Genomic DNA, 26,485 nt, shown 5'->3' on the forward strand with positions numbered 1-26,485 from the left:
ACGTTGTGTCAATTCGTAAACTGGCATTTATAAAAACGCAGGAAATAGGGTGTTGTAACTTTTATCACCAATATAGAGGTTAAACTTTTACGCCGCGACGAGAGCGACTATGACGTAGACGCGTAACACACACACACACCGACCACAGCACCGGCACATACGACAAACACACAGACCATAAAAGCATTGTCCATATCGAATAACAGCAATGCCAATCTCCTGAAGCACCTAACTAATGTACATGGGGCTATAAAACTAGTCGCCAAAGACCCCACTGTCTCAACCACCGGCAGTGCCTGTCAAAATGTCTAAACATATCTTTTGTGTTTTATTGTTCCACTACATTTCATAATGACAATTGCTACAATGATGGGGAGTTGTCTTTTCTCTTACTGTGCCAGAACAACATAAACACTTGTATTTGTATTGTTATTATTTTTAAAGTAAAGTAAAGTAACTTGTTACTTTTATAATTTAGTAACTAATAAAGTAACTAGTTACTTTTTTGAGAGCAGTAACTATAACTATTACTAGTTACTTTTTAAAAGTAACTTGCCCAACACTGCCGGTACCAAAAGAAAAAAGACTGAAGTGCAAACCCAACTCCCACTAGCATTTAAGCCTCCACCACTCACAAAAAGTTCAGACCGAGCCAAAGCTATTACAAACGCCAAATATCCTTATGTTGCCATGTTAGCAAAGCGCTACCTGGCTGTATCTGCTACCTCTGTCCCTAGCGAGAGGGTGTTCTCCACAGCAGGAGACATTGTTAGTGCCAGCATATCTTCCCTTTCGGCAATCAATGTGGACAAGTACATTTTTCTTGAAGAAAACATGAAAATACAATGACAAGCAAGCAAGTCCTAATGTCAAGCTGGCTGCTTAGGAAGTACAGTACAATTCAAATACAGATTTTTTCAGTTAATCGAAATGCACATTAAATTAACCTTAATGTTTATTTTATTATATTTTGTATTTATTTGAGTGAATATTCACAGTTTAATAATAATTAAAAACCCAAAACTAATATTTTATGTTTTGTGAGTACTAGTAGGCCTACACTAAAGTTCAAATACAGATTATTTCAGTTCATCGAAATGCTGCGCTTTAATGTTTATTTTATTATAATTTGTATTTATTTGAGTGAATACATTATTCACAGTTTAATAATAATTAAAAAAATATATATATATATTTTATGTTTTGTGATCATTTTTTCTGCCGTACCGAAAACGTACCGAACCGTGACCTAAAAACCGAGGTACGTACCGAACCGAAATGTTTGTGAACCGTTACACCCCTACCAACGAGGCGTTCCGGGGCAGCATAGACAGGTCTTTTCTATATTAGAGTTTTACTCGCAACAAGGTGTACTTTGAGGGTTTTTGACTCTGCAGACCGTTTACATGCAGAAAAACCTTCATAACACAAGGGGGCGGGTAATAACTGGAAAAGCATGACATGGGAGCTTTAAGAGAAAATGCTGTGGTTGAGAGAAATGTTACCAAAGTAAGGGGAAAAAAACACAAATTGTTTGTCTAATGTTAACCTTATGAAGCATCTGACACGTACCTTCGTAGCCCCAAATCTGTACTGAGTGTGGTCAACGTCAATTGAACCAAGAAGCTTCTCAGAAGCCTTCTTTCCGTCAATGAACTTTCCCTCGGGAAAGGCACTGGCATTCAGGATTTTGTATCTGTTCAAAATTGGATAAAATGTATATTTCAGAAACTGTATTTGTTTTCCTTATGTTGTTCTTTCAGGTAGAAATCGATGCTGACCTCTGCTTGAAGTCAGCATAAATGATCCTGCTGGGGAATCCCTTCCTGCAGATCCTGATACCCTCCAGAACGCCGTTACAGCGCAACTGGTGGATGACCAGATGATTGTCCGTGATACCTACAATGAAGTGAACATTACACTAGAAGCATATTTCAATATTATCGTTTACATTTTTCAGTGTACCAAACAACAGCCTTGGAATTTGTGGATATCCAATTTCTTGAAAATCTGTACCTGGTGTTTTAACCTCATTTGGAATCAGGCAACGCACAAAGTGAGGATGGGTGCTCCTCAAGTTGGTCATGAGTTTTCCGAGATTTTCCTACAGTAGATCAATGGTCATTAGATCTTAACCGAACAAGAAAGTTGTATCAGGACAGTGTTTTATAAATGTTGTACCCTGAAAACAGCAGACACCGTCTGAAATGAGCCACCCTTCTTCTTTGCACCTTTCTTTGCAGTTTTTCCGCCAGCATCTCCACCTGATTCTACAAAGAAGACAGAAGATTTTGTTGGCATACGCTTACACACCAAGTACTGTGCAGTACTTAGTTCCCAGCAGTTAGTTCCCAGCACTTAGTTCCCCCATGGAATTCACACCGGAATAAGTCCCTGAAGGAAGATTACGCAAATGAAGCCGCTGACGTCACTTCTTCTTCTTCTGCTTTGGGTTTACTGGCAGGCCGCAAACAACTTCACGGTGTAGGCCTATACTGCCACCCGAAGTCCACTGCCGGAAGACCCGGAGTTGGGGACTGGCTTCAGTAGAAGCTGCTGGGACTCCCAGCAGCTTCTACTGAAGCCTTCCGAGTAAATCGCCAGAACGTCGACACCTCCTCATCACTCCACCCCTCACATGTTTTTTGTTGTGTTGCCATAAGTTAGTCTCTCTCCATTGGCGCGCTGGGCTAATGCTAATAGCTAATGCCAGCAAATACATGGCGGCTTCACAAAACTTTTCAGAGTTTTACGGGGTGTGGTTTGCAATTCGCCCAGCCAATCAGAAATTGGAACTTTTTTCTCCCCAGGAAAGTACCTGCAATCTAGCAGGGACTGAAAATGGGGAAAAAGTTCTCATGAACCAAGTTCTCTTTTTGGTGTGAACGCAAAATCCCAGGAACTAAAAGGGAAAAGTTGCCTACGGGGAAAAGTACTCCGGTGTGAAAGCGCCTGTATGAAACCCAGAGGTTGTTAGAGGTGTTGTTCAAATAATTGCCACCTCAGAGTCCCACTTGTCTTTATTAAGACTTAAGTTTCAGTCTTTCTGCAAATGTTGTACCTGCATCAGTGGCAGAAAACGAAGCATACAAGTAAGACAGCAATTTCATTGATGACTTCTGGTAAAGCTGCACCACAGACTCATTCAGAGGGTCTTTGTTCTTCTCCAGCCAGCCGGTGATGTTGTAGTCCACGGTGCCGGCGTAGTGCAGCAGAGTAAAGTGAGCCTCAGGCTTGCCTTTGACAACCTTTGGCTTTTGGAAAGCAATGTTTTTTCCTAGATGCTGGTCGTAGAGTTTGTTCTTAAAAGAAGTGTCTGATGCCTTGGGGAACATACACTCCTCTTCAAGGATGGAGAATATGCCCATTGGCTGTTGAAGGAACCACAGACATACATTAATCATGGTGACTGAAGGGAGAACATTGTATGGTAGAATGGACATAACCATTCAAATTAACTTAGCAGGATGGTTAAAGCGGCCATCTCGATGTATACCGTTGACATTGCGACCGTTGTAGTGGTCATACTCCTGTAAACTATCCCCCCCTACAGATGGCTGCAGACTAACTATGTTGAGGTTTGGAAGTAACAACATAAACAGGCTTTGGAGAAGAAGCTAGCCGACTAGTAACTAGCAGATAGCTTGCTAGTCAGCTACTGTAGCTTGCTAATTCTTCTTATGCTTTGATTCTATTCTGGTTGTAGAAAAGTAGTTCCACACTTTTCCCATTGAGGTGCAACCAAAATGATGTCCTAACTGAGGTGTGTTGTCACCATTACAACTTAACAACAATGGCTATTTGCTTTTGTACTAGTCAGATGACCACAGATCCAGTTCAAGGACAATTCTTATACTTTTCTATATAAATAAAATAGATAAACTAATGTGTTTTATATAAATCTTACCCTTTCAATTAGCTCAATGCAGGCCGCCAAGTCCATACCAAAGTCAATGAACTCCCAGTCAATCCCTTCTTTCTTGTACTCCTCTTGCTCCAACACAAACATGTGGTGGTTGAAAAACTGTTGCAGCTTCTCGTTGGTGAAGTTGATGCAGATTTGCTCCATGCTGTTGTACTAAAGACAACCGTGAAAAGATCAGGTTCAAAACGATCATTCAGTGCGGAGGAAAATGGAAATATATACAGAAGACTTTGAACACCAACATCAAAGATCTTGAATCCTGCTATGTCGAGAACACCAATGAAATGTTGTCTGGGTTGTTTTGTGTCCAGCTGCTTGTTGATTTGTATCACCATCCAAAAAAACATCTTCTCATAGACAGACTTGGCCAAGGCACCGATAGAGTTGTACACCTGGAAAAAGAGGAAGTTAAAGAAGGAGCTGTTGCTTTGTCTTCATTCTTCAAAGGTAAGAAACGTTGTGTAAAGTAAAAGATTTGAATGTGGTTTGAATGCTGAGGCCATGCTCAGATTTGAGGGTGTTTACAGCACTTTCAAAAGATAATAACCACATTTGAGGGGACAGAAGGTAATATTATTCTCATATTTATTTTGGTGTCAAATGGTTTGCAGTTGTTGTGGATATTTTAAACTCGTCAATACTGTAAAGATGTACAATGAGAGTAATCAATAATAAACTGGTGAAAGCAGGCAGCGTACAGTATTGACGAGTTTAAAATATCCACAACAACTGCAAACCATTTGACNTAGGGTTAAAGTCCAAGATGTGACACCAGTGTCACAGTGACGATTTATCGTCCTTTGTTTCCATATCAACTTTGATCAACACATGTTTCCACAGCAGGTTAAATGTAATAAAGGACATGTTATGGAAGCATTTGAATTCTTAAATGGCTTGAATTGTACCTTTAGCAAAAAAAAAAAGCTTTTGAAATGTAGCTCGTTATGTCACATGTGTTAGTCTGGCACATGGACATCTTGGACATGTTGTTATGGGGACACAAAATCAAATGTACTGGACCATGACCCACAAGACTGTTCAGTGTGTGTCAATTAGGGACTTCATGAGATAAAATAAAGGCTAAAGCTGTATAAGGAACTTTCCAGAAAATTTCAAGTTCATGTGACACCCGTGTCACGGTGGGTCCTTATGGTTTAAGCATACATTTACTGTAATGGCCCGTCCATTTTTGTAATTAATTCAGCAAAGTATTTTTAACTGGTCAGGACACTTTTATTGACCTATAACAGTATCACAAAGCATGCATTTCCCAAGGGGCTTTACAGTCAGTAGGCTACAGCATGACATACTCTGTCGTCCTTTTATACCTCGCTTCAGATAAGGAAAAACTCCCCGCCCAAAAAGACAGTAAAGCGTAAAACATTTCAGATTTTGTCCCCTGAACTACAATGTATTTGCTGGTGGAGACAAAACAATAATTGTCTCATATAATTTACAATTCCCTTGAAAGTGACAAACAAATCAGTGGGAAGTGAATACAAAATGATTGCATATTCTATCTGTGTGGATAGTTCCAAACAAGGCATTCTGAATAGGAAAATCACAGACAGTTTTTTGTAAAAAATGCCTTTTAAGGTTGAATATTTATCTCTATAGAATGTATCCTAAAGCATACAGACATGTTAATTTCTTTATTTTACAAACTATTGGCAAAATAAGCACTGCACAGAAAGGTCAGTATGAATAAGTAGAACGATTTGTTACCAATAAACTCTTCAAAACGATAAGAAAAAGGATCATTTTCAAGTTTTTTCAATCCGATACACACATTCTAAGCAATTCCTATTTTTCCAAATAAGGGACCAAAAGTGTTGGATGACACAAACTGTGTGGGACCCTGGATGTTTCCAATACGTCCACTTAGCCTTCACTAAGGTTAAAGGTTGTTGCTTCCTCTCCAAAAATAGCCTCTGCTACTAACTGCAAACAGAGAGAGCAGTACTTTGCAATCCTTTTATTTAGGCATCATTGACATCCCTGGAACTCTCACGCCTCTCTTTCATTCAGTCTTTTTATCTGGCATTGGCCTGAGGAAGAAGTCAGGCCTGGTGCGGCAGCGGTAGCACAGAGCCTGAGGCATCAGAGCGTACAGGATGTTGACCAGCAAGAAGACAGGCTGGCCGCCAGCAGGCACTCTGTATGAAAACGGTGTCCGTGTGTGAAGTGACGCACAGATATGAGTGAACTGGGCCTGTGAAGTAAAGCAGAGGGAGAGAATTGGAAAAATCTGTTTCACACTAACAGGGACATTGGTTTCCTGTCTAGCTTGAAGAGTTCACATATCTTTTGCAATAGGCTATATTTTGCTGCTGAAAAAAAATATGGTTGAAGATGATGACTAATGGTGCCTTCAAAATATTTCAATTCTTCCTTTGTTGTACAAAAGCTGTAATTTGTTTTGGTTATGAATTTTCACAAAACTATTTCATTTTGTAATGATGACCATAAGAGCTGGAACAATATAATACTGCCTCTTATCTCCACATATGTTTTTCAATTCAACAGACTCTTGCCAGTTACCTTTTCATGGACATTCACTGAAAAAATACATATGTGCCCTCTCGCTTTCGCCACCTCAAGTCTTCATTATCAGGTGACAATAAGGACAAAGCTAAAAAGAACCTTAAAGCACACACACAAAAAGGAAAAGGGACACATGACACTAGCAGCCTTGACTGTCAGAGCATCAGCTTTCCTATTCATAGCCGGCCTGAACAGCTGACATTTAACTGAATACCACCAAACCATTCCTCTCTGGCTGAAGTCAGCCTCTGCCCTTATCCCGCTGATGAGTGATGCGCTGCAGCCCAGCACAATAGCAGCTTTGTATTGTCCTGATATGACTGACCATGACCATGGTTATTTAATCATTGTATAAGTGGGAAAGAGATCAGTGGGTCATTCCAGTGGTATATTCCCTGTATCTGTAATTTAGATATTTAAAGATATAATCTATGCTGGTTTTCCTAGTTTAAATTGACACAGAGCAGAGAACTTAATATACGATATATGATCAATATTTGCTTTACAAGTTTTTCTCTTTCAAATATAGCATTCCTTGATTCAATGTAAATATATAACAATGATAAAACATGTTAGACATTAGCATTTTGTTTCACAGATAATGTAGCACAACAAATAAGCATTCAATGCAAAGGCTAACAAACACAATCAAACAATCACTAAACCAAGAAGACAACAAAATGCTTGAAAGAAGATAAATTGATTAGAGTGGATTAAATGACAAATCTAAGTTTACTAAGAATACAACGAAAAGGAGACTTTATTGGCATTAAAGTGCTATATACAATCAGAATTGCCAGAGTTTATCAGTCATAACTACAAGTTCTAATTTGTTGTGCACCGTTAGACCTGTTCTCTGGACTGTATGCTTGATTGACATTTATTTGCCCGATGCAGTCTATATAGTCATATGAAGTAATACGTCAATTGTCACTTTTTATAATGTCTTTGAATAAAGAGAATGTTTATCTTTCACCTTATTAACATCGTTCTGATATAGCAATTGTATTTTCATGCAAAACGCAATAATAACGACAAAATTAAAAATAAAATTAAAAAACTGTTGGATCAAATGAAAACATGTGTTTGGTTGTGAAGAATCTCTATCTGAGGAGGCTTGGTTTCCTTGGTAACAACCAGTACCTGTGCCAGAGCTCCAGAGTGCACCAGAGTCAGGTCCGGCATCCACTCACATCCAGGGACCATCAGCCCGTAGAGAGTAATGATGTAGTACGGTCCAGAGTACAGCATGCCCACCAGCATCTGACCAACATGGACACAATTTAGAGGTGTATGCACAGACAGTGTTTCAGAATAAACATGAGGTATTTCATAGCTTCAGAGTTACCTGTACTTTAGGATAGGCAGTAGGGTCTTTCAGGTAAGGCTCATACTGCTGTGTGTACTCTTGACACCATGTGCTGGAACAGTCCAGAACAACCTTAAACACAAAATACACAGGCACGCCACATAAAGACATATTTTCAACCCATGTGTGTGTGCAGTTGATCCTCTCAAGGTTTCTTACCAGGCCTCTGAAGACACAGAAAGCGAAAGCAGGGACGAGGTAGATGATGAACAGTAAGTCCAGAGGTCTGTGTAGTAAACTTTTTTGTTCAGCCTCCTGGATGTTACGAAAGAAAGCAACATCATGACATTAAACTAAAAAACGTTGCATCACATACATAGCTCTGTCACACACTGAAGAGGTGCTGGAGGTGAAACGTTTGGCTGTTGTGTTAAGCCTTTGGAGGAAATGTGCAATTTTTGACTTTTCGAAATGTATATTGCACCTACTAACAGGGACACAACAAAAAGGAAGCTTACATTTATCAAAGCCAAGAGACCAGTAGTATGTAATGGACTGGCAATCATAAACATGTTCTCGAAGGTCATAGAGACAGAAAAAATAATGTAAGAGAGCCAATTTCCTGAAAAATAAGAAATGTCTTTCTTATTTATAAAGCTCCAGAGACTGAACTTTTTATTTTATTAAGGCAAAATGTTCATGTGTCCACCTGTTTAAGGTATAAAGTTAGCATGTCTTTTAAATGATCATAATCAAATATTTTAAAAATAGAATTGTGTTGTCTTATATTTCCAAACTGCTCTACACATGTTATATTTTCTTCATTAATAAGTATCTATTAAAAAACCCATCTATGTGAACCAGTTATATGTTTTATTTTAACAGTTCTGATCCTGACTTACAGTCAACTCATCTTCCTGTGTGGAGGGCTGACTGAAGATGCGGAAGCAGGCCCAAACAGACACCGAGATGTATAGCATGTGCAGGAGGAAGAAATAATTAACTTCGGTTCCATGCTTTCCTGAGAATAGACAGAAGATTTATATGTCACTTTGAGAGACGCAAACCAAGACAGACGAATTTATCTTCATCAGAATGTGAATGTATCTATCATGTGAATCTTTTTCAAATTGACTTCAGTTTGGACCTTTGTAGTATTCTCAAGAGAGGTATGTGACGCTACACTAAAAACATGCCATTATTTTTACTTACCCACAGTACTCCCAAGAATGTAGACTATGGCACGCATGAGAAAAGATCCCACCCAGTAGAGACCAATGGCTCGGTAACTGTCCCTGTGGAGAAACAAAAAATAAACACATTATACTTTGATAGATAGATAGACAGATAGATAGATAGATAGATAGACAGATAGATAGATAGATAGATAGATAGATAAATAGCACTTACCCCCAAGTAATCGCAGCAATCATGAGCAGATACATGAGATAGTGAACACAGCCATCCCAGTAGGAGATCATGTGCCCATATGCTGTGTTAATATGTGGATCTGCCTGAAACACAGGGCAGTTTTATTATCAGGAATGTGTGCAGGCTGTGCATACTGACAACTCACTGACAGGATTCACAACAAAACACTTGCCTGCCTGAGGTAAAATGTCACAAATCCATCAATGATGTTGTCCTGCTCCAACCCAATGATCAGATTCACAACACTGAAGAAGGCATACACTGCATACACTGGACACATAGATATACTTTTATTTTAATTCAGTTTGGTGACAAAACAACAATAGATACTTTTGGATATTTTATGTGAATATGGTTTGGTCCCAACATGAAAACATGCATTTCTGAATCCATACCATAGAAAAGAGGATCTGCTGGAGCCTTCTTCTTGAACATAAAATGTGCAATTGACAGGATGATGACTGTTGAACACCCAGCGAAGATGAAAGCTTGAGCGCTAAATGCAATACAATACATTATTATAATAATACAAATAATAAAGTATATTTCAAAAGAGTTTATGACAAATACCATTATCCTATTATCTGTTCCACTAATGATACAATTTTCTTCATCATCACAGGCATAGAACAAACACAAGATAAAAAGCCTCACCTGTTGGCTATGAAGGAATTAAATAAATAGCAGATGGGGATGGACATCAAGGAGAGCACAAACACTCCCGTCCCTGCAGACGCTGCAGACGCACTCATCGCGACCAGGCTGAGAATCTAATAAGTGAGCTGTTAAAGATACATTTGTTTAGTCTGCGAGTCTCATATCTCAAGGAGTGAGGTGAAGTCAATGGTAGGAACAAACTTCAGATGCAGCTCGGGTATGCTCTGTCTTGTTCTTCTGGTCTTTCTCACTCCCCCTCTCTTCCTCTCTGCCTCATACCCACTGTCACACACACACACACACACACACAACCACACACACACACACACACACACACACACACACACACACGATTAGTCGACTTTGAGGGTAAGGTTTGTTTATTTTATTTTATTGAAAGTGCAGACTCTGGCATCTAGTGGTCGATTGGAACATGTGAAGCAGGCAGCAATATATTCACATTTAACAATAAGCAAATAAGTAGCATTAAGTGCGGCTTAATAAAAACAAATGTATTTATTTGGGGCTTAATAACAATGTTACTTATAATTGATCAAACATGTTGAAATCCACAGTTTTAAAGGTTGCTATGATTACTTCCAATATGATTTATACATGATGCAATGACAAGCGTTTGATAAATAGTGAAAATCTATAACATATTGTAGGCAATAGCTATAGATAAATAATTACTATTACGGCGAAAGTGTTCCTTCAGAAATGTTTTATTTGACTAACTTTGACTAACTACGACTTTACTCCTTAAACAGGGCATGATGTGTTATGACATATTACAATATGTCCTCAGGGATCACTTTACATTTGGTTATACTAATATAGGCGACACCTTTTAGGCTTTACCTTTAGTTATATACTACTATTGTACTACCCTTTCACACCTCCATTGCACCGCCTCCGACTCCCTATCTCTCGGCACTACACTATAATATTTTTATACTAATGCACTTTATTTTTCTTAACCGAATATTTGTTTTACACTGTTTTTGGGTGTAGTTATATAAACAGTCTATGGTAGTCGTCTTAATCATGTGTCTGTTATTTTTGTTGTTACGTATTTGTATTGATTCCGTCCTTTTAATAGAGCTTAGATTTTTGCGCCTTTTTTCATCACTTTACGTTAGTGTGTTGCTCTTGTACTCAGCAATAAAGTTGAATGAAAAAAAAGTGTTGTGAAGGAAGTGTGCGTCTGCGTCATTTCTGGAGAGACGCAAACTAGCAGAGCTAGACATCAAAGAACGATGGCGTCCACCGCAGTGGATACCACGTAAATAAATAACGACCCAAACGGTACGGTCGGTGTATTTTCGTCTGTCGTTGCCGGTGCTTAGTAGGAGTAGAGATAGAAAAAATAGTAACGTGTCGTTATGGCGACCGGGAGCGGGAGCGGCAGCAGCGTCGGCTTAGCGTCAAACCATGACGGTCAAGAGGCAGCATCAAACTCGGTTCAGTCTGGAGCTGCATCAGTGCCGTCCAACGCGCCTGTGTCCGGTGCTGCCCCCGGTGCTGCCCGGTCTGCCTCCCCGCCTGAGCTCGGCCTTCAGCGGGAGCCCATGTACAACTGGCAGGCGACGAAGAGCTCCCTGAAGGAGCGCTTCGCCTTCCTCTTCAACAACGAGCTGCTCAGCGACGTCAGGTTCATCGTGGGGAAAGACAGGCAGGCCCAGAGGATACCGGCCCATAAATTCGTCCTGGCCGCCGGCAGTGCCGTTTTTGATGCCATGTTCAACGGGGGCATGGCCACAACCTCGGCGGAAATAGAGCTGCCCGATGTGGAACCAGCAGCCTTTCTCGCCTTGCTCAGGTAGGACAGCTGCTACTGGGCTGTGTAAAATATGCACCATGCACAGGGCACATTCAATACCACTTCGGTTACCAGGTTGTTCTGGAACATTCATCTTCAGGGATATTGGATATAGCCCAGGAGATGAATTCCCCGTTTAGGAATTTATTAACTATCCAGATTTGTGTGATCATTTTATTTCACTGTCCAGTAAGATAATACAATACAAGCCATTTGTGTTCTACTCTAAATAATGATTCATCAGCTTTTGGTCTACTCTGTATTGAAGGTTTTAAACTTAAAAAGCATGCAGCTCATAGCATTTATTTGTGTACATGCGAAATTCTACCCTTTTCAGCTGGAAATAAAATATGTTCGTCAAGAATACAGATACAAAGAGGAAAGGAAAATAAGGGAACATTTTTGATCCAATCATACCTAAAGCCAAAAAAGTGTAACTTACATTTTTGAATGACACACATCCTCCCAATTATTTCTGACGTAAATTATTTAACAGGAATACAGATGTGTTGATTATGTGAGAGGGACATTGAGAACATATTATCCTCAGTGTGAACCTGTACAGGAATGTTGGCTTGCATTTCAAGAGCTGACGTTAATCTTACGACATATGGCTGCTACAAAGACTCTCTAAATGTGGTGTTCATTAAAGCTGAAGTTCGTCAAGAAGAAACAACCTGGGTTTTCTGATAAACAATCTGATTCAACTTGGTAAACAAACACTTTATTCATAGACGTAAATATGTAAAGATTAAGCCCCTGATCAACGGATGGAGGAATCAATTCAATACAAATCAGCACACAAATAATGAGTGGTTGACTTGTCTTTGAAACAGACTTGTGAGATGTCTCTCAGAACGTGACTCACTAAAAAATATGTTTTTATTTGGGATACACCTGGATTAGTGAGCTGTAATCTTACATTTTTGTAATGAATATATGCAGCACAAGTTTATCCTCATATGCGTAGAAGATGGTCTGTTAAAGTACAATAATTCACAGTGCCTTGAGCACATCGGACAACACCTACTGTTTTCCTTTTTGAAAATAAGGATTAAGGGACGAAACTTTGGGAAAACCAACCAGTTTATTCTGAGGAGTTGAGTAGGAGAACAAACTACTTATTTACAGTGTAGTTGTGTTGTCGTTAGCTACGAAAATCACCACTGCAGTTTTTTGGGTTCAACCTGGGCTAAGCATGCATGACTAATTTCCAGCCCTACTTCCCTGTGTTTCCAGTGCAGTATTCACACATGCTCTTTAGAGTTTAGTGTCCTTGACATTTTTGTGTGCCTTGTTTCAGATACAACACGTTTTAGACACTTTAGTAAGATATAAAAACAAATGTTTATACAAAATCCTTTTTTTCTATTGACCAATGTAGGAAAACATTTCTTGGTAGATCTTCTGAGGAGGAGCAGCTAAACATTACTTTATACAATTGGCTAAATGAAGGACATGAATTAGGTACTGTCTGATAGAATAACATCTGAGTAGACATCTGATGCCTTCTTTTGGACAGCTTTCGATTCTCTGTGCGGAGGACAGATTTAAAAACAAGCACTGAGGCTTATTTTACTGAGTTGCTCTATTAAGTTGTGTTGGCCTGTGATGTCATTTATACTGAGAGAAGATAACCCCATGAACACCTAACCTGACTCCACTAATTTCTTTGTTTCCTCTGTGCAGGTTCTTGTATTCTGACGAGGTCCACATTGGTCCGGAGACTGTGATGACGACCCTGTATACGGCTAAGAAGTATGCCGTCCCCGCCCTGGAGAGTCACTGTGTGGACTTCCTCACCAAGCACCTCCGAGCTGACAACGCCTTCATGCTGCTTGCTCAGGTAATAAACACGTCAATTGAATAGCACATATTTGACCCTAATAATTTCTGCACAGATATCAGATATAAAACAGACACGTTCAGATACCTTTTATGGTTGTCGCATGCTTAGAATTAGAATTTGATTTGTGATGCCTAAAGCCTTGAAAAAAAATATAAGACATTTTACAGCAACATGTCTTTGTAAAAGATTTGTCCAGTGGATAATTCAAAGACCTCCACAGATCCACTTCCTACTAAAGAAATAGTTCCAATCGTACTATTTGTCTTTTTACATTTAATGGCCTATTTTTATAATTCAAGCACTTAAAATGAATTTACATTTGACCTTCTTTCTATGAAAGTGATGGCAGAAACTGCTTTGTCAGACACCACTGAGAAAAGATAACTCTAGTATGTTATAATTTTAAAGAAGAGAGCAGGAATACAAGGTATAACAACAGCTTGGAGTGATTTCTTAAAAGTATAGTTCCTGGGGCACAATATAATATAATGCAATTTGGTCATCTGCTGGGAACTGACAGCTGCCTTACAGTCGAGCATGAAGCCATTTTTCTTTCTGTTTGTGATCCGCACCAGACCACCTTCCAGCCATTGATGGTTGAGTTTTTATGACATTAGCTTTTCTATTTTTGGATTATGCTGCCGTCTGTCTGGGTTCAGCATTTGGCTCTGATGCCTGCTACGCCTTCAGGCTGCATGCTCAGCTGCTTTCTGATAAAAAACCACTCCATTTTAGGTTTTTCAACCCAGGACCAGCGAGAACAGTCCTCCAAAAAACACCCAAAGCAACCCAGAGAAAAATCCCAGTTGTGAACTCTTAATTATCAGTTTTATTGCTGGGTAGCTAGTTTAAATCTAATTCATATTTAATCAAAAAAGAACAATATTTCTTCCAAACTACATAATTTATGAGATTTAAATGCAAAATGTTCTGACTAAGTGGATGTAAGATTAAAAATGCAAGATAGAGAAGCATTCTTAGTGTTTTATTATATGAACATTATTTTGCTTTTTCGCATGTAAATGCAATGACCAGTTTCATCTAAAACATACTAATGTGTCTTTTTTATGCATTTTGTTCCAGGCAAGGTTATTTGATGAGCCTCAACTTGCCAGTCTTTGCTTGGACACCATAGACAAAAGCACTGCGGACGCAATAAACGCAGAGAGCTTTACAGATATCGACCTCGGTATGTGTCTCTTTTGACCCGATATTTCCTTTTCTAAAGCTTTCTTTGGATGTGAACTGATGACTATTCTGTGTCTTCCTATGTGTAGACACCTTATGTGCAGTGCTCCAAAGAGACACACTGAGCATCAGGGAGAACCGCTTGTTTGGGGCGGTAGTCCGGTGGGCCGAGGCAGAGTGTTACAGACAACAGCTTCCCCCGACCTCGGAGAACAAACAGAAGGTTCTAGGCAAAGCTGTCCCGCTCATACGCTTCCCGCTTATGACTGTTGAGGAGTTCGCTGCAGGTAAGCGCACCACTAACCCTAACCCTTTTAACACCATACTACCATTTCAACATATTCATCATGTCCATACTGCTTGAACCACAGAAACCAGCTTGATATTCTTTCTTGTGCAACAGGGCCTGCCCAGTCTGGAATATTGTTCGATCGGGAGGTGGTAAATCTGTTTTTACACTTTACAGTAAACCCCAAACCAAGGGTCGACTACATCGACAGGCCCCGCTGCTGCCTCAGGGGCGAGGAGTGCAGCATTAATAGATTCCAGCAGGTTGAGAGTCGATGGGGGTACAGTGGTACCAGCGACAGAATCAGGTGAGATGGCAACATCCGTGATCATTTTTATTAACCTAAAGAAATGATATTGAAGCTACATTTACATTTTATTTGGGTCTAATTTCCTCTCTCTGTTTTTCTCCTTCTGCAGATTCAATGTTAATAAAAGAATATCCATAGTGGGTTTTGGCCTGTATGGTTCAATACATGGACCCACTGACTATCAGGTCAACATACAGGTAACTTTTGGCATTAAGGCATATTAATGTTACAGGAATTATCACCAGTGCTTTTGTGAGGGGGGTGATCATTTTCAGTTTTTAGGAAGGACTGGATTTCATTCAATTAGAACGGTATATTGGTATAGCAAAACAGTTTTTATACCAATTTCTTTTTTTGTGTACCTTTTTTGATGAAAATAAACTCAAAATTGCTCAATTATAATTTAAATCAGCATGCTTTTCATGCGAGTGCTGATGCTTTACAGATTTTCCAGTCTTATCTTGGGTTGAACATGCTTCCCTTCATCCTTTGTGATATATGTTACTTTATGAATATATTTATGAATTACAATTTGATGATTAATACGGCATACTTGTGATCTATGGACCTAAGACACTGACTGTGTAGGATCACAATATCCCTACGGACTTTTGTGGCATGTAATCCCTCCCACATCTCTCTAAGATAAGGCTTGAAATGTCCAAGAAACAAATTTCATGTTCACTTTTTATGATTATGCCACAATTTGAACCAACTAAAGTTGGTATAATTTAGTCCACACTTAAAAGCGATATTGGAAAATAAATCAGCTTATACTTCCAGTTACCAAACTGAAAATACACGTCCTAACAGATACGTTTTATTATTTATTAACTAAAGACATTATCCTGTCCTGCAGATCTTAGAGAGCGACAAGCGCATTACTCTGGGACAGAACGACACAGGTTTCAACTGTGACGGCACGGCAAACACGTTCAGAGTGATGTTCAAAGAGCCTGTGGAAATCCTACCCAATGTCAGCTACACTGCATGTGCCACCTTAAAGGTCAGTCTCCTGTATTTAAAATATGTGTAATTGCATAAATTAACACACGTTTCGACCCAAATAAGGATTAACCTATTTCATGTTTGTTTTTCATTCAACATCTCAGGGCCCGGACTCCCATTACGGCACAAAAGGGTTGAAAAAAGTGCAACGGGAAACGGCAACGGGGACCAAGACAACGTTTTTATTTTTTAGCTCACCGGGAAATAACAACGGTACATCAGTGGAGGACGGGCAGATACCAGAGATCATCTACTACACCTAGACTTAACACATTGCCACGCAGGTACATTGAAGCAGGAGACCTCAGACTGCTGGGAAGACTAGACTGCTGGAGATAAACGTAGTGCCTCAAGATCCCGTGGAATAGAGAATGTGTGTGTTTGAGAGTGTGTGTGTGTGTACATATGCTGAATCTGTCTATACAAAAGTGGTGTACGGACAACATCAACAATGTGGAAGTAAGCAGAGATGTCTGGGAAAAAAAGCTTTTCGGGCATAAACTGTATCATCAGTTGTAAATGATCTTAATACTGATGTCTTGTCTGTTTTTATCATTAAGCTGCTGTGCAGGAGTTAATCCTGAACTAGTGAAACTAGAGACAGCTACCATTTGTTGGTCGGCACCATTTCATTTTAATTTCTCAGTTTATGCTGATGCATTTACCAGAAGTATGATATTTGCATATTTTTTATTGTGCACTGTGATCATTTATTCAGCAGGTGTCTTCAAGTACTTTGTTTTTGCATTGTATTAAGGATCCAAGTGTGTTGTGTAACTGCGCCAGTGGTACATGCTGTAATTTATGACTTTGTTTGCTTAGCACTTCATTAAAATGTAAAACAAGGACACTCGCGAATTTTAATAGTGAAAAAAAGGTCTTTTTGGCAATAAAATGTGGTGAACCAAAGTAAGATTGTTTTCTTTTGATAAACTCCATACTGTATATTGTTGGTCTTGAACAAATATTTGTTTCTGTCACTAGAGGATGCTAGAGACTTCAAACAGCTACAAACTATACAGATAACCTGAGGGGTGGAAGGATGGAATAAGTTGTTCCCATTATGTCGGTTAAATCTGAACGGATAGGTGATCAAGGAGATACAAACAAAACTTCTGCTACAAACAATTAATTACCCTCTTCAGGCATTTAATTTATTTCAATGTAACAATATGAGCAGAGCCGGCCCGACCCATTAAGCGACATAAGCGGCCGCTTAGGGCCCCACAGCCACAAAGGGGAACCCTAGCAACAACAAAAAAATCTCAGTACACCGTCGCCGTGATAAGTATGTTTCATAAATGTAATGTTTTTTAGCGTTACATGGTGATTTCAAAGAAAGCTCTCTGGGAAATGTTGACTTACTGTTCGACAAGAAGCTGGAAGCTACCTTACAGTACACAGTTGATCCTGAGTCCTGTAAGTTAAAGTGTTTCATAGTTAGCTTAGCTAAGCATCAACCTAGCACTGAAATATATGGATGTTATGTGACATTATTTCTGAGAAAAAGTCAGCTAAAATGGTGGCATAGTTGCCACTGCTTTACGTGTCGACAGCATGTTTGAACGTATTTGCAGCAGTAAATGTGGCTGTTTGGCCACTGACGTTGCCATAACAACACCTGAATTTAAATGTGCAACCTCTTTTTGTGACAGATTTTTGCAAGAAATTCTAATTCTTCTGAATGACATTCCTATTGACAGCTACACTGAACAAAAATATAAATGCAACACTTTTTCTTTTTGCTCCCATTTTTCATGAGATGAACTCAAAGATCTAAAACATTTTCTATATACACAAAATAACCATTTCTCTCAAATATTGTTCACAAATCTGAAAAAATCTGTGATAGTGAGCACTTCTCCTTTGCCGAGATAATCCATCCCACCTCACAGGTGTGGCATATAAAGATGCTGATCAGACAGCATGATTATTGCACAGGTGTGCCTTAGGCTGGCCACAATAAAGTTGAAGTTAAAAGCATCAATCTGGTGCACTTTGAGCCCAAAATGAATTAATGGATACAGCTCTCAACACTCATGAAAGACAGCTGTATACTTTTCAATAATCCAAAAATCTTTAGAATATGATCACAAACAATAACAAATTGTTTACCTATAGTTTAGTTAGCATTCTTTCTTTTTATTTATGCATATTAATCACTCCCCTTTTAAACTGTTTTTTTTTTACTGTCTTATAGAACACATTGGAAGGATTTCTTACTTCATTTTGTACAACTATATTAAATAGATAAAGGTGTGCTCTCTCTCTCTCTCACTCTCTCTCTCTCTCTCTCTCTCTCTCTCTCGCTGACAGAGGCTTTGTGCTCCTCCGTGGCGATGACGGCTTGCTTTAAAAATATTTGTAAGATGGGGGAAACAGGATTTCGGCATGTCCCCCCTGTCCCCAGTGGAAATTACGCGGAGACCCATGCTTTAATGGGTCCGACTAGAATGACAAATATCGTGAGTTCCACCTATTCCGTCAGCCAATAAATCATAAACTTTTTTTTTTTTTTTCATTTTCATGGGGGCCACAGGGGGGTCCAAAGTCAGTGTTAGGGGGCACTGCCCGCCCCCTGCCCCCCCCTAGAACCGCCCCTGGCTATACGAAAGACAAAAGTCGCAGATAAAACCTGTTTCGTTCCCATGTAAACAGCAGTATCTCCCTATTGAAATACAGAAAGGAGGTAAAAGTCCAGCTGCACCCAATTTAAGAGTGGGGGCACCTGTAACTGGTCACAATATATATGAGAAGATGATTCATGGGATTGGGAATAAGAAAAATCTATTCCTTTCTTTGTGGAATATTTAATCATTCAGCAGTTTAGAGGCTAAGAGAACGTTTTAAATGTCTAATTTTTTTTGTAAAAATTACAGTATTTTAGTTGTATTTTATTACACTACTTCAGTGAATGTACTGAGAGACTTTGTGTGAAGGTGTTGCAGGTAAAAATATCCAGTAGTGAAATAAGTATTTATATATTTGACCTAATTGAAAGTCAATTGAAGGTTTTAAGCATCTAAGAATCCAAAAGGGCAACAAAGTAGAATGTCTCTCAATTTGAAACTATCATTATTATGATATAAATTAAAAACTTGATGTCATTAAAGCCTTTTGCAAATCTCATTAATGCCATTATTATTTATCGGATGTGCTTTCAACCTTTTCAGCCAGGAAAAAATAAATAAAGCAGTGCTGTCTGCTGAAAGCTGGTCTACAGCAATGAGATGAAGGGCTCTTAAATTTCACAATCTGTACATTCATATCTCAGAGGTGGCGGAAACAAGGCCACTTTAGACATCTGTGAGTGGGATTTGACGAGGAGAGTTATCCACGGAGGCTGTCAGGTGAGTCACTGCGACCTGAGAGCTTCTCCCCGCTGACTGCCCACTTAGACAGCCTTTATATCAGGAGAAGAAACTCAGTTTGAGGCAGGTTTTCACCACCCACCAGACATAAAGCGCTCCAAAAACTAGGAGGACAAATAGATAACAGCACTGACAATCTGCTCACATCTGTGATGTGTACAAAATTATTTCATGGTCTGAGGGGACAAAAACATACAAGCAGAGGTCCTTGTAATGTATTCAGAGGGAAGGTCCCAATGATACTGAGCATTAAAGACTCAAATGAGAAGCTTATGAGTAATAACTTGAGCATTTTCTTACAGCTATTAGATTAGAAATCTGTGACAGTGCAGTGACTTGTGAATGTGCGTGTGTGTGCCTGTGTGTGTGTGTGTGTGTGTGTGTGTGTGTGTGTGTGTGTGTGTGTGTGTGTGTGTGTGTGTGTGTGTGTGTGGGTAGATAGCATCATAGAATAGGCTTTCTCTCGAGCCTTCTGCTTGAACACTGACAGCAGGGGAGAGGATTTTTGGCTGTTTTTTGACAACCCATGATACATGACTGTGCACGACTGACTAGGTACAGAGTCAGACGTACATCGCCACAAGCAATCAGAGAAAGGCTGTTTTCAACCGTTACGTATCCGTAGCACAACTCAAAACTGGTGAACATCATATTCAAAGTGGCCTTGAAGAGAAAGTTCCTCAGTCATTTGTGGCCTGATTTATATAGAGCCTAAAACTTAATTTATAAACTTTGGGTTTATATTTTATCATGCTGTTTTTGTATGTTGGAAAACCACAACTTATTAATATGTATGATCATTTGATAATCTGAAAAGCCAGACTGCTTAAACCACAAGATAATGAGTAAATATCGAAAAACAGATTATGGCGATGATTGAACAGATTTCAGCTGAAGCCGGAGCTCATTAAGCCAACCCACCTGCATTTCAAAAGTTATTTCTGTAGTACTGTATATGCATGACTGTTCTAGTTTTTCTGTTATTTGCCTTAACCCAATTAGTCATATGCCTACATTACTGACACAAATGTATTCAAAATGTCAGTGTGTAAATATTTTTGACAAAGCACTACCTTTAAGAAATGAGGTTTAAGTTACTTTAAAGATTTATTCAGTCCTGTTTTTATCTCAAATCTTATTTTGTGCTGTCAGATTTGTTTATCCCACATTAGACCATTTGCACACTCCTTTAGAAGATGTTCCTGAGAACTGAATTCTGTCTGTGAAGACTGCGCTCAATCACAAAATGTGTGACATGTGTGTGCAGCATATCCTGCAATAATCTAGCTGTTTCATTTATTTATACAAATCCTCATGTAAATCCTTTTACCAAAATGTTCTGGTGTGAGATCCAGCTCTCTGTGTGTCCCGACCAATTTACAGCAAAAATAAACCTGCAGGGATGAGGGTGTGTGTGTGTGTGTGTGTGTGTGTGTGTGTGTGTGTGTGTGTGTGTGTGTGTGTGTGTGTGTGTGTGTGTGTGTAAACAGTCAAATATTGCACTGCACACATTAATGTAACCAAAGTAGTCTCCAAAAGAGACTGGCAGAAATATTGATTTGGTTGTTAAATAAAGTCAAATAACATATGATAATAACAAGTGAATTAAATGTCAAAAAGCAGAGGAGGTCCGTTTATCTGCCAGTTGCTTATCAAGCTCTTAAAATAAAGACCTATAGGTGAGACCCCTAGTAGTTCAGCGCAGGGTGCACAGAAAGGTCATCTTTGAACTTCTCAAACATAAAGGACCTGATGTCAAATAAAACCTTTCAAACATTAGAACATCTATATGCAGGCACATACACATGCTTTCAGTGCATTTGACCTTTGGAGCCCTTTTTTATTCAACTCAGAAAGTAGGAGGGTGGAAGGAGAGAGGGGGAGATGTAATTTGAGGACATGAGAGGAAACTAGGAAGTTGAGAGTGGATCTCTATGTGGGTGCACAAACTGTAGACTTAACCTCACTAACTCCTGAGCCACTGAAACACTGGATGTTTCTTGAAGTCATCTGGAAGTGCTAATTTGTGACTTCTCTCACTTTATAGTTCACATGACGAAAAATAAATGGAGCTCATTCAGTTTATGTCATTATATAAATGAAAAGTGAAAGGTTCATGCACAGCTGGTGGCCAAAAATAAAATACACAACAGATCCTTATGTTGTGTAATATTAGGTCATTTACATAATATTTCCTTAATGGTAACTACTGTATATATTGTTATTTTTTGTACCACCACCAAAGCCTGCATGCGTCTTCCAATAGAAGACATACCACTAGATACAATCAGACTAACAAGCTCCCCTCGGCAGCAGAGTCCACTGTCTTTACATGGATGACCTGAGCGGCTGCATGATTAGCTTATAGAGCATACAGTTGGATGAGCAGGGGACAAGATGTCGCCAAATCCGATGTGCAGCGGCGATTATTACTGCCCTTTCTCAAGTCTAAGTGCATGTAGGAGGGCATGAATGCTATCTGCACGTGTGTGTTCATGTGAGGGGAGACAATGTATGTACCATACAAAGCTGGGGGCTTTCGTTTCAACAAAAAGAGTACACCACCATTTGAATACACGTCACATGAACACTCCCCACTGTCTGCAGGGGGCAGGCCAGCCTTGGCCAACCTTAGCCCCTGCACTCCAACACCAGATGTAGGTCGCCCAGTGCTGCAGGGGCTGGGGGATGCAGTGTCTCTCTCTCTGTGTGTGTGTGTGTGTGTGTGTGTGTGTGTGTGTGTGTGTGTTGTGTGTTTGTGGGGAGGTTGTGGGGGTTTGTACGCACACGTGTATGTCTGTATGCACTTACAAAGAAGGGGGGGAAAGAGTGATGATTGTAGTGGATGAGTTCATCATCAAGGACATGGCCCCCAGCACACTGTCTCCATTGCTGTCACATTGCATCGTCACAAACAGGCCTCATGAAGCCTGACAGCCCGGCAGACCGGAGCGAGGGACTCACTGTGGCTCCGTCCATTGTTTCCCTTCTACTCCACTCTCCAAGTCTCACTCTGAATTAACAGCTTTTTCATTAAAATGCAATAGGCTTAAAAATAATTCTGCAAAGGGAGAAAGAAGGATGAAGAAAAATATACATAATGTACATTATGTTTTTACATTGGCAAGCTGGTTTATTTTTGAATTCTTCAACCAGAGGGATTTAAATTGGTTTATTATTATATACAACAAAAACACAAGTCTGAGGAAGGTGTAAGTTATCAGAGGAAGAAAAACAGGTCTCAAATAAAACCCAACTAAAGACACTGCCCATTTTGGAATGCATTGTAGTGCTGATTTTGTTCTCAGCATTAATTCCAAAACATATTTTTTACTAAGTTTCAAATCCAAATGATCTTTTAAAGAGATGAGTGCAATGAATGAGTAAGGTATACTTAATGCTCAGTGGGACCCAAAGGAACAGATTAACAGGTTGACCCCTGGATTAGTCTCAGTAGTCGAGAGAAGCTTGGGGATGAACTCATGGATTTCAGGAAGATGCCAGTGTATTTCAAGAATAGCAATTTGTAAGCGTGATATTAGCTGTGAAGCTAATTCCCCCCTGTGAGAGTCTACAGACGTGATTGTAAAGTTGCACTGATGATGCCAACAGGTGTAACCTTTGTCTATAAATTCATTTGGCATGTAATTATGCAAACATTGGCTAGTAAGCGCAAAACATGAAGTAAAGCTGAGGCTGATGGGAACGGTGCAAGTTTTGAAAATACTTGGACATAAAACAAATTGAAAATTTGAAAAGTTTGACTTGAAGAATAGCAAGTTGAAAAGTTGATGGATCAACTCATCGTGTAGTAGGGACGACTAAAATGTCAAGACATGACTCTCAAAACCCCAAAAATGAACCTCATGGTGACGCTTAAGGTAGCGCCTAGTAAGTGAGCTTAACCCCCTTGGAAAAATGGATGCACAAAATGTCTTTGTCTCTATAGAGCAAATCCCTGCTCTGTAAAGATGCAGAGCTCGTGGGTGAAGTTTCTCTAATCTGAACTGATTACAGTGGTGATGGCAGCCTTCCTCGTTGTGTGGCAGTTTCAGCACATCCCCCACACTCTCCCCTAACCTCCCCCCTCCTTCGTCACAGCTGATTGCACTGCTGAAGTCCAAATGAACTGTTAACCCAGTCTTCACCACGACCACAAATAGAAACCACAGAATGGCACTGAGGCAGCGAGGAAACAATGCAGAGCTTGTGTTGTGGACCAATAAGTCCAAAAGTCCCCATTTGATGCCAAATTGAGATCTTCTATGAAAGTACTGAGATACACGAGCACTGACATCTTTAGGCAATGAGCTACATATGCCATAGCCAATGATGCATGTAGCAATAATGTATAAATTATGACCATAAATATTTCAGTTGCTTTTCAGTGTGAACTATTGGTCTTGGGTATTCTGCTGAGCCATTTACTCTGAATGCTGCTTTCCCTCCGTACAGTAGAGTTGTTCAGCCCATTTAATTTCATATGCCACTCATTAGACTAAAGGCAGAGACAATGTGAACTCAGTCAATTCTCAATTTCTGTGCCCGTCGTGAGATTATTTCAAACAATACGTTTGTATAGTTACACATTTTGGTGATGGAAACAAAAAAATGTTTAAGATAAGCTTTTATTTGAGCAAATTCAATATATTCTGTGCTACTCATCTAATTACATCACTTCAACATGCAATTTTCTATGATGGCCTTGATCCCAAAACTCTACAAACTTTAAACATCGGTGTACTTCTTTAGCATTCACTCAAAATGTTTCTTGAGGATGGAGATTGTTGTGTCACCCAAGCCTAAATCAGGAGCATAATGTGACTAAATTAATCCCCCCTTAATACGGTGAGTAAAACACTGATATTGTTCAGCTTTATTTAGTGAGGTGCATCCTTATTATTGCTGCAACAATTGGTGGAGCGACAGAAAAATAATAACCAACAATTTTGATAATCGATTAACCTTAAAAAGGTAAAAAAATTTGGTGCAAAAAATACTGTTGTCAGCCACTCTCAGAATTCTGTCTGTTCCCCCATTTAAAAATTGTGCTTAGTGTTGAACCGCATAGCCTCACAAAACAGAAGCGATAAATTAAGAAAATACATGTTTATTGAAAACAGTTAAGTTCATCAGTTGTCTTATATGTGACACAGAAAAATAAAGCTGCATTGCAAACATACTTCCTCTTGAATTTGTGGTTCACTGTTTGCAACAATACTGTACTGTATCATTTGTAAAAATCTGATATCAAAGCACGTAAAGACGTAGCTACAAAAGTATCTGAACAAAAAACATTTTCTTTGTTAAATAAGGAACAATTATTTTGTTAATTGATTTACTAAAAATAAAACTTTCACTGTCATTTTCAATGAGAGTTCATGTATTGAAAACAGTATGCACTCATTATCCATCCTACAAATGTAAGAAGAACATTTAATGCGATTACAGGGCTGAGCAAAAAGAAGCAGCATAGGGGGAAATTATGATTTTTATGTATGGAAATGGTAAGTGGGTGTCAAACAGGATCTGTCTTTGCATGCAGTCACATTTCAGAAATAATTCTCCGACAATATAAAAAAAGTTATGCACAATTACAATGACAGTCATTATAATGTTGATATTGGTAAATTAAATCAGACCTAGAATGTTGCAATGAGATTCACACAAACAAATCAACAGTTGCACATTGCCACATGGATTGCAATGCAAGTTGAAAGACAATGAATACTGAAAACACCTGAGAGATTCCAGATCAGTAGCGGTCATAATGTGGTCTCTTATTATAGGAGTTGTATCCCTGGTTGGAGCTTGGAGGGCCGGATTGATACCCGCTGCCATGCCCAGAGTGCCTGTCTCTGTCTCTGTCTCTGTCTCGCTGCCCACGATTGTCCCCTCTCCAGCCTCGGTCTCCTCCCCATCCACCTCCTCCTCCACGACCTCGACGGTCCTGGTACCTAGAGAGAGGCCGATAGAAATTAACAATAAACAACAGGTACGGACTCATGCATTACAAGTCAAGGCAGCAGGAAATGTTTCCTTTACATACATATTAAGAATTCAGGCTGGTGGACAAAGTCAACAATAACTGGGGTTATTCCTCAAGAGCATGTTAAAGCAGTTAAGTAAATTAAATAAAATCTACAAAATAAATTAAAGTGTCTGTCTGTTTAAACTTGCCTTTGGTCTCTATGATTTCCCTTTAATACTGCGTCTATCATTTATTAGTTTTGCTTTAGTCATCAAACAGGATTTACTTTATAATGTCGACTTCAGAAAGTGAAATACTAATTTAACTTTACTTGGTTAACTCGAATTAGTCAAAATCAACAAACCTCACCTGAGGCCTGTACTACAAAGCAGGATTTTCGCTTAGCCGGCTAACTTCAGGGAAAACTTGGGGTTTCGGGTCCTACGACGCTGGTTCTCTTTTTAGCGGGCTAGATCTCCATGGTAACTTATGCTGTTGGGACCAGGTTAGGTTGCAGGCTAAGAGCTCCACTCAGTGAAAGCACTGCCTGCTGACCAATCAGAGGTCAGTGTGCGGAGTTTAAAGCGATTAAGTCATATTACAGGAGAAAGGAAATACAGTTTAAACTGCCGTTGCAGGAAAGACGGCCGGCAAAAATCACTGGCCCTTTCCTTCAAGCTAAAACTAGTGATGGCGAGATGAAGCCTTATGAAGCTTTGAAGCTTTCCAGCCAATTGGTTCGCAAAAGGGTTCATCTCATGAGGCTTCATCATTGGCTTCAATTGAACAAAAATCCCCCTGTTGGTCAATT

The 26,485-nt window shown here is 39.4% G+C and overlaps 3 protein-coding genes across 6 annotated transcripts in view; 1 reads left to right on the forward strand and 2 right to left on the reverse strand.

Annotated features, from left to right (window-relative positions):
• The window catches only part of LOC104946650 (transmembrane 6 superfamily member 1), a 22,513-nt gene extending 12,356 nt beyond the window's left edge, over positions 1-10,157 (reverse strand). The window contains exons 1-11 of one of the 3 annotated variants that reach the window (XM_010772539.1): positions 10,068-10,157; positions 9,864-9,991; positions 9,605-9,705; positions 9,382-9,479; positions 9,189-9,292; positions 8,991-9,073; positions 8,681-8,799; positions 7,998-8,093; positions 7,818-7,910; positions 7,613-7,732; positions 5,153-6,137 (exon numbers count right to left, since the gene is read on the reverse strand). In XM_010772539.1, coding sequence (XP_010770841.1) covers positions 5,946-6,137; positions 7,613-7,732; positions 7,818-7,910; positions 7,998-8,093; positions 8,681-8,799; positions 8,991-9,073; positions 9,189-9,292; positions 9,382-9,479; positions 9,605-9,705; positions 9,864-9,961 — 1,104 coding nt within the window. In that variant the 5' untranslated portion in view covers positions 9,962-9,991; positions 10,068-10,157 and the 3' untranslated portion in view covers positions 5,153-5,945. Of the gene's footprint in view, positions 1-5,152; positions 6,138-7,612; positions 7,733-7,817; positions 7,911-7,997; positions 8,094-8,680; positions 8,800-8,990; positions 9,074-9,188; positions 9,293-9,381; positions 9,480-9,604; positions 9,706-9,863 lie in introns of those variants that run through there. The other 2 variants (XR_798478.1, XM_010772528.1) reach the window with 2 other exon arrangements.
• LOC104951262 (myosin heavy chain, fast skeletal muscle-like) overlaps positions 1-26,485 on the reverse strand; it is a 103,711-nt gene that overhangs the window by 53,024 nt on the left and 24,202 nt on the right. Inside the window, exons 13-19 of the mRNA XM_010777901.1 lie at positions 4,168-4,317; positions 3,908-4,078; positions 3,062-3,371; positions 2,182-2,270; positions 2,017-2,104; positions 1,782-1,899; positions 1,573-1,696 (exon numbers count right to left, since the gene is read on the reverse strand). Coding sequence (XP_010776203.1) covers positions 1,573-1,696; positions 1,782-1,899; positions 2,017-2,104; positions 2,182-2,270; positions 3,062-3,371; positions 3,908-4,078; positions 4,168-4,317 — 1,050 coding nt within the window. The remainder of the gene's footprint in view (positions 1-1,572; positions 1,697-1,781; positions 1,900-2,016; positions 2,105-2,181; positions 2,271-3,061; positions 3,372-3,907; positions 4,079-4,167; positions 4,318-26,485) is intronic.
• Positions 11,023-17,241, forward strand: LOC104946636 (BTB/POZ domain-containing protein 1). Of its 2 annotated transcripts, none has more exons than XM_010772513.1 (8): positions 11,023-11,688; positions 13,378-13,534; positions 14,621-14,726; positions 14,815-15,012; positions 15,129-15,321; positions 15,434-15,521; positions 16,184-16,330; positions 16,437-17,241. In XM_010772513.1, exons 1-8 carry the CDS (start codon positions 11,252-11,254, stop codon positions 16,593-16,595), a joined length of 1,485 nt encoding a protein of 494 aa, XP_010770815.1. In that variant the 5' UTR covers positions 11,023-11,251; the 3' UTR covers positions 16,596-17,241. The 2 variants fall into 2 exon arrangements, with proteins under 2 accessions (XP_010770815.1, XP_010770821.1); XM_010772519.1 differs by having other exon boundaries at positions 15,192-15,321.

The sequence above is a fragment of the Notothenia coriiceps genome, unplaced genomic scaffold, assembly GCF_000735185.1.
Source record: "Notothenia coriiceps isolate Sejong01 unplaced genomic scaffold, NC01 NC01_scaffold00000339, whole genome shotgun sequence".
Taxonomy (NCBI): domain Eukaryota; kingdom Metazoa; phylum Chordata; class Actinopteri; order Perciformes; family Nototheniidae; genus Notothenia; species Notothenia coriiceps.